The sequence below is a fragment of the Astatotilapia calliptera genome, chromosome 1 (genome assembly GCF_900246225.1).
Source record: "Astatotilapia calliptera chromosome 1, fAstCal1.2, whole genome shotgun sequence".
In the NCBI taxonomy this organism is placed as follows: domain Eukaryota; kingdom Metazoa; phylum Chordata; class Actinopteri; order Cichliformes; family Cichlidae; genus Astatotilapia; species Astatotilapia calliptera.
Window position 1 is genome coordinate 10,352,419 of NC_039302.1, and position 8,436 is coordinate 10,360,854.

The following is an 8,436-nucleotide window of genomic DNA, read 5'->3' on the forward strand; positions in this document are numbered from 1 at the left end:
TCATTAATGCCGTTCGCTTCTTTCACACACTGTGACAGTTCCACACTTGCACAAAAAGCTCAGAAGTAGGACCAGCCAACCCAGTGCACAACATCTCAGCTATCTGATGCCACCCAAAGTGACAAAACCACAACGTGGTGTATAAGAACAGAAGAGACCCTCAATTCGTTAAAATAACACTTAAAAAGAAAATCTCAGGTGTGAAGGAGCTGCTGGAATTAAAATGGTGATGTCCTGGAGCTCATCTGATCTGCTCACATCCCCGTGAGCGACTGGAACTTTCTGACATAAACACTAAAAATCACTCAATGAAACATAAAACAAATCACAGCACATCATCCTGCAAAAATGAGTTTAAGTGAAGCCTTAAAGTGCTGAAAAGCGTATAAGCTTAATTAAAAAAACAACAACTTCAAATCCAGAAAATGAAACATAGACGCCTGTCTGTTAGAAAAGCAGCCGTTTTGTGCTTTGCCACTTTTCAATTAAAGATTTGAAACATCATCAAATCTGAATTGCAGCTTGGCCTAAACAGAAAAATAAATAAACAAATAAATAAATAAAGATAAAATTACTTTGGTTTTATTTTTAGCTGTGTTAAAATTATCATGGGTGCACTGTGAATCATCCCCAACTGTGAGCTGACTCTATTTTCACACCCGTCTTATAAAGTGTTTTTCAGTGTCTATGTCACTTGTTTAAGGCAGGGGTAGGGTATGATTTTGGCTCTGTAACCTTTCAGCAAACTGTAATTCCTGAAAAGGAGCTGAACCTGCACCTCCTCTGGGCTTTGTTGGCCAATTACAGGTCTATGATGCATGCCCACACTCTGCAGAGAGCTGTGTGGGAGCTCCAGGAGCAGAGATGCCTGCTTTATTATTGTTTTTGTTTTCCCTTTGCCCAATTTCTGCCTAATTGCATTCATTTTTGATGGGTGCTGAAATCTTACAGCGTTAAAGCAGCTGTTAAAAAGTTGCCACAGGTCTGAGATGTGATATTAAGAATAATAATAATGGATTGCATTTATATAGCGCTTTTTTAGGCACCCAAAGCACTTTACAATTCCACTATTCATTCACTCGCACATTCACACACTGGTGGAGGCAAGCTACAGCTGTAGCCACAGCTGCCCTGGGGCAGACTGACAGAAGCGAGGCTGTCATATCGAGCCATCGGCCCCTCTGGCCAACACCAGTAGGCAACGGGTGAAGTGTCTTGCCCAAGGACACAACGACCGAGACTGTCCGAGCCGGGGCTCGAACCGGCAACCTTCCGGTTACAAGACGAACTGCCAACTCTTGAGCCACAATCGCTCCGGGCTTCACTTTTTTTTTTTTAATTGTTTTTCATTTTTTGGACATACTTTGGATTAATAGCAAATTCCAAAACTGCAGAATCTGCGCTGCTCAGCAAGAAAGTGCATCTTTCGGAAAACTCTTTGTTCACGAGCCATTTGATTAAAATGCTTCAGGAATGGAAGGAATGCACTCTGAAATTTGCACTAGAATGATTCACTCTTACCTCGGCATCTTCTAAGAAAGACGCAATTAAAGCCCCTCAAAGTGATCAAACGCTTCCTTTCACGCAGGAGGTTTGGCAAGCAACTACTCGTTTAACAGGTGAAGTGCACCTTTTTTTAGGTTTACCAAGTGTAACAGCATACTGGGCTGTTACACTGAGCTCAGGTCGAGCATTTCAAACAAGTTCACTGCCTTACTTGTTTGAGCAGAGCTCTAGAAACACACACTTAGGACAAAAAGCAACCATACAGTTCAAGAAGTAGGGGGCAAAAAAAAAAAGTGTTGTTTCTTTTTGTTTTTTTTAATGCCATTGCTGCATAAACCCTTTTTCCAATTTTATTTGAATTTCTGAATACCACAGATCAGCTGAGTTGTCACTGATCTGACACTGTCCACGGGAAATCGTAAGTGCATGACCACTGTAAGTTTAACACTTTCAAAGACCTGAAACTGTAACCAATAAATCACTTTCTCAGATTCTCCTCAGCACCTTTTATGGCTCCTGTATGATGCTGCAAATCTATAAATACTCGGTGTGAAGTTTCATCAGCATTTCATCATTACTGAACAGTCAGCAGCGATCAATGCAAGAAATCCTCACCATTCTTTTCGTGCATATCAGCAGGTGCAGCATTGCACAAATCTGTTACCCCGTTCCAAACATGATGCTAAACACGCTCATCACATCGTGCTAGAGCTCAAATTTTATTTGAAGTACAATCCAAAAAAATCCACAAGGAGGGCTAGAGCCATGTTTGTGGGCTGACAGGTAATCATAAAGGCAAATCTAAAGAAAAAAGCTGATCATCAGTTCACTGTCTGGGTCTCTATGTTTTAGACAGTCTGTTTGCAGGTGATTTCTTAGATTAGGCTTTCGCACTCTTTCCCACTGGGAGATCTAGAAAACTATTTGCTGATTAAATGACAATGAAAATAAACAGCAGCTGCTGCCCTACTGCAAGCACTTAAGAAAATAAAAATGTGGAGAAAACACGTGTCTCAAAAAAAAGAGCTGCACACACACATTCATACATATCTGAAATATGAACTGCAAAGCTTTATATTAAGACCACACGTGTGTTTTCAATATAGGCAGAGGATGTATCTACAAACCTGTTCATTATAGTGAGTGCAGCTGAGCAGCAGCTGGCACAAAGGAGCATGTATAGATCCACAGATCCCGGACAGGCAGTGGAAACACACCGGAGGGGGGAGGGATCTAAAAATAGCCCAAGACTCTGATCAATAACTGTTAGATATGTTCAAACTGGGCTCTGCCACGCTGCCAAGGCAATACAGCGCATAAGGTGCGCGTCGGATGCCCTGGCGAGGAAGCCGCACCTGGTGCTGATATAACGGCAACCAGCTGCAGGAGCACCGTTAGGCGAAGCGGTGCGTCTTATTGTGCGTGTATCAACAGGTACGGAGGAGTCGCTGGTATTACTGAGCAGGCGGGATAGTGTTACTCCGCCCGCGGCCACACTCGGCCTCTGCCCGGACACCACGCACGACAGTTTCTAATTATTAATAAGTGCTCATTAATCCGGAGGGGACTTATTTCTAACGTAAACCAACAGGCGTGCAGCCGCTGTCATGTCCACACACACACTGACAGTCTGGAGGCTGTCGGCACGTCAAAGCCTGCAAACCGACATTATATTCTCCGAATTTACGAGCCGAGCGTCGGCACGGAGACAACTGCCACTGCCGCGAGGAGAAGAACCGTCTCTTTCGGGGTTAAAGAGGAGGCAGAGACTGGTTGTGAAGTGAATACCGCCCTGCCAGCATCTGGTGTGCCGAAGAAAACGGTCAGTTCAGCCAAACCAGCGCGTCTCAATATCAACATAAACATGCTCGTGCGAGCTTTGGCGCTCGCGGGTTCAATAAAGTTCCGGCAGTTTTTGCCCAATAAACACAAAATCTGACAGGATCTCTGCCCCATGAGACTTAAACCCCTGAAGAACTGTGTGACCCAACAATCGATCGCTTCGCAACCGAGTAAATTTATAATGATTTCAGGCTGCGCCTTACCTTCAGTTCCGCACTCTCCGCCATCTTGTATTTCTTTGCGCAGGCGTGGTGAGGTGTTGTCACATGACTGGGACGCGCAGAGAATCCGCAGGAGCGCGCACAGCGGTGCGTTTAGGTGCACAAATTTAAAAAAAGGAAAAACAGGAGCAAAATGAGTCTATAGAATAGACTAGAATAGTCTACAAAAGAATCGAATAGGGCAGAAATCAAGTTAGCAAATTTAAAAACAACACAGGATGACCAAAGTGCTGTACAAACTGAGAAAAAAAAGAAAAGAAAAATAATATATATATAAGATAAGACACAAAATCAAAAATAACTCAATCATAAGCTAGGGAGTAAGATGTGCCTTCAGATGGGTTTTAAAAATGTTGAGTGTTGCAGAGGTAATAGTGTAAAAAGGCAGACTGTTTCAAAGTTTAGGTAACCGCAAAGGCCTGGTCTCCTCTGTGTTTTAGTCTGCTTCTAGGAACAACCACAAGCAACTGATCAGCTGACCTTAGACTGGAGTATGTTAAACTCAAGTTGAAGATAGTAGAGCAGAATGTCTGTTTCAAAACATTGCAATCAGTAATAAAACTGCTTTAATCTTTTTAAGTTAAAGATTTCAACAAAACTCACTGCAAACCTCCTTTGTGCATGTAACAGCTCGTGTCAGTCAAGTAAAAACAAAAAAACACTGCTCTAAAATGTTCAACATTTTAAAAAAAAAGTTTGGACCTTTTTCAAATTTAAATGTTGAAACAAATGAGGATTCTTTTTCTTTTCCTTTCTTTCTTTTTTTGAATATATACTAATTTCATATACAATACATAATTTCATGCCAGCAAGATATTTTTATCTTGACATATTATCTTGATATATAAGATATTTGTTTATAAAAGCTGGGGTTGCCTGGGAGAAGGGGTCTGATTATTGAAAGACCCGAAACCCCAATGACCCCAGGTTACATCACTGATGATTTGTCCAGGGGCACCAGATGATGTATCATCAGCTGTTTTCTGGAATTACCAGTGACCACCAGGTTGACCACCAAGAATAGATTGGTGACAGTTGGAAAGACAGCAGACAGCTCGGAAAGACGGCACAGGGGCAGCAAGGGGTGGCATCCCAAGTTGCATCTTGCAAGAGGAAGATCCCACTAAAGCTACAAGTCAACCTACCGGGGGGTGGAAGAGAATCCTACCAGATGGATCAAAGAAATACGACTCTTGGCAATGGAAATATGAGCAAAATCTTGGTCTGTGTCAAGCCCTGATTAACCCATCTGCACCAGAGCAGGAATTTGATGGGGAGGAGTACCTTGCAAAGTTTATAAGAACTGTCCAAAGCTACTGAGTAGTGATTTGGAGGAGGGGCAAGGTAGCAAAACAGTGGAGACAAGCGGAGGGGGGTGTGGATCCCAAAGGAGGATAAGTCCAAATACACTGATCAGTGCACGAACTCGCCCATCCTTTTTGCTCTTGCCATGAACATAACGATAACCTTTATTAGTCCAACGCGTGGGAAATTTGTTGGGTTAAGGCTGCCGACCTTTGCCAACCCTTCCGACCATTCATACATTACAACATCACATGGGGAAGACAGGTCAGAGAGGTATAACAATGGAAAATGCACAACATGAGGAAAGACGGAGAAAATAGAACTCCCCCAGACTGAGCTCCAACAGGGAGATCAGTTTGAGGACAGAAAAAAAACCCACCTCAGCACATAGCACTTGAATCAGCACATCTCACTACATAGAAGACATAAGCTTCGAAGGCGTTTGGAGGGGGTGAGTGTAGGTCTGTGTCAGTGTACGTGCGTATATGTGCGTGTGAGTGTGTTCCATGTTCAGCCGAGAGAAAGGTCATGTCCAACTTCATGGGCTGCATCCTCCTGAGGACCCGGCCTTCACGGTCTACATGGGCCGGGTCCTCAGAAGGTCGGGTAGGCCGGAAGTAAACGGCTGGGGAAATTGGACTAGCCTTCTGATTAGCGTCACCGCTGCACAGTTCAGAATAAATGTTTTTCAAAAACCATTGCGTCTTTTTAGTAAATGTTTTTTTCCAAAAGAAATTTCTAGAAGTTCAGAACAGTAAAATTCCCGCTTTTTAGAATGAATTAGAAGATAACTCTTACGTAGTTAAACTAAAATACTCTTTGAGAGTTAATATATAAACTCTTAACACCAAGTGTTAAATTATCAACTCCAGACAGATTTGGTGTTTAACACTAAATCAGAGTTAACGTACCAACTCTCGAAAAAGAGTTAAATTAACACTCTCTGGTGTGGACCCATATAGACACTTTAATAGTGTTGAAATCAAATCCGACAGTGTTAATTTGGACATGCTGGATTTGCTGTGTAGCTGAAGTCCGGGACAAACTGTGTTCCTTTTCACCTCAATACAAAACGCGTAATATTTTCTCTGAATACGAGACGATTCCGTTTTTTACGGGATGGTTCGCAACTCTACTAACTAACCTTATGAATAAAATAAAGTTCAACATCAGTAACATAGCACCCACCCAGCTGTATAAAACCCCGTCATGCTAGCTAGCACGCAGTACGAAAAAGTCAGCATAAAGAAAACAAACTACACCTAAACTTGGTTTATATCTGATCCAGATAGACTGCAGGTCGTAACTTCTTACCTGAAGTTCAGTTCTCCTGACACTCAGACTGGCGACCCGCCTCGGGTCTCTGCTCCTCCTGCGTCCCCTTTCCTTCATCCACCTGCTGGCCTCCACCACTTGCTAATGTTACTGAATCTGTGGAAGCTCCACGATAGCCACCGCACGGAGTAACGAATAACGACCCTATCTAAATCCCAGTAATGGTTAACGCATTCCTGATTTTGGCATAATAACTAGTTACTGTGCTCGTTACTACAATAATAATGTAGTTACTGTAACCCGTTACTTAATAACGCGTTAGTCCCAACACTGCCTGAATCAGCCTTCTGGGATTTCACCTGGATTATTGATCTTGAATCAAGACATGTGACACCAGTGTTGCTAATTAATTCAGTTAATAGGTAAATGCTCCACCTGGAACCAGAACCAGCACTGGTGTGTTTTCCTGTTCCAGTGTTTTTGAAACATCCTGCCAGCATCAAATTCAAAATGAAGATATAGTTTTCCAGATTCTGTTTTTTTTTTTTTTTTTTTTTTTTGTATTTGTTTGTATTTAAAATTTTACACAGCATCCTGACTGTGTTGGAAACAAATGTCAAAGAGATTGACTTTAAATTCAACCTAAATTCAACAGAGTTTATCCATATGTGCTTCGTATTCAAGTCAAATCACGTGTAAATCAAATTAGTATAAAGAATGAGAAATGTAGCTTGAGTAATGAGAATAACCCTAATATCTGGATTTGTGTGCGTTGGTGTGAGTCACCTTCGACTTTGGCAGATTAGCGTCTGTGTGTGTGAGACTGGCTGCAGGAATGTGGAAGATAAGAAATGTGTCTCCAGTCCATCATTCATACGATGCATGGTGCAACTGATAAACACAGAATCATAATTTACATGTGATTTTGCTGATAGTTATAAATCAGACTCATATGTCATACTCTATACTAATCAGAATATAGCCACGTATGAGTTTAACCGATATAAAGAATAAGATCAGAGTAATGAAGTGATTCTAATAACAGGCCTCTCACTGAGATTAGGTATGGAGTGGCTTGCTTGTGCTAAAGATGACCTCGGCTGTTTGCGAGAAGGATGGGAGGGGGGAGTGAGTGACACACTAAGGAGACGCTCATCTCAGAGAATCTCAGACTTTGACGTTTATAATTAAAAAAATAAAATGATATTGAATATATTGTGATTGACAAACAGAGTCATGAAGAGAACAAGTGAGAAAAAGTATTCTTATGTTACTGAGTTAAAAAGAAATTATGTCTGAATCATAAAGAGTCATGATATTCATTTGAGACTGGGCTATTGATAAATCATGAATGGAAGTAAAACAACATGTAAACTGAATCAGACATAAAGGAAACTATATTCATGTGATGGAGTTAATGACAGATCATGTTGAGTACAACACAGAAAATAAAAAAAATGTAACCACTGTAATGAAGTGATTTTAATGTTTGAACTTTAGTTTAAATCATGTTTGTGAAAGGAGAGAGAGAGAGAGAGAGAGAGAAGCAACAGGGTGTGATTTAAAATAGGGCGATGTAGATGTCAAAATCTTATGATTATGGACATCAAGGAGGGGATGAGAGAGAGGAGGAGGTCTATATGGGAAAATCAGTACAAAATGTGGCTCCTATGAACACTCAGGGTTGATCTTCCTCCAGATCTTTGCATAAGTAAGAGGTCATCATCCAAAGATCCGGCCCTGGGAGTTCACAGTTGGAAAATACAGCAAGATTGGCTTTTTTGCTGCCGCGTTGGAATACAACTTCCAAGTATTAGGCTCCCTTTCTATGGGAGTACATCAACACAAACAGAGATAAGTGCATCTTCAGGCCTGGATGTGCCCATTCTCTCCTCTAAATTCTCTCTTCTCAAGATCAGAAGAGGAAGATTAGAAACCAGCATTAGTTCAGAGTACATTAATTAGATAAGTATAACTCAAGTGATTTGATTATGTGATTATTATTATTTGATTTGGCTTTTGCTTTGCTCTAAAATGCTTTAATAAAATATCCTGCATTCGAAAAGTCTAAATTCACCTTTTGACCCTTTGTGAAACAGTAAAGGTAAAAAACGGTGTATTATTATAACATCACCCAGAGGGTTCTTCCAGGTTACTCTAGCCTTAAAAATGAATGAATTTTAACCCAGTTAGTTACTAAAGGCACAAATTTAGAGGTGAGCTGCTGATAACGGGTGTGACTGATTCATGTTTAACCACAAGGCCACCCTGGCAAACACACGTCAGA

The 8,436-nt window shown here is 41.3% G+C and overlaps 1 protein-coding gene across 3 annotated transcripts in view; it reads right to left on the reverse strand.

Annotated features, from left to right (window-relative positions):
- LOC113019428 (E3 SUMO-protein ligase PIAS1-like) overlaps positions 1–6,205 on the reverse strand; it is a 56,773-nt gene extending 50,568 nt beyond the window's left edge. Inside the window, exons 1-2 of one of the 3 annotated variants that reach the window (XM_026163170.1) lie at positions 6,189–6,205; positions 3,552–3,618 (exon numbers count right to left, since the gene is read on the reverse strand). In XM_026163170.1, coding sequence (XP_026018955.1) covers positions 3,552–3,575 — 24 coding nt within the window. In that variant the 5' untranslated portion in view covers positions 3,576–3,618; positions 6,189–6,205. Of the gene's footprint in view, positions 1–2,633; positions 2,742–3,551; positions 3,619–6,188 lie in introns of those variants that run through there. The other 2 variants (XM_026163153.1, XM_026163161.1) reach the window with 2 other exon arrangements.
- Between the last annotated feature and the right edge of the window lie 2,231 nt (positions 6,206–8,436).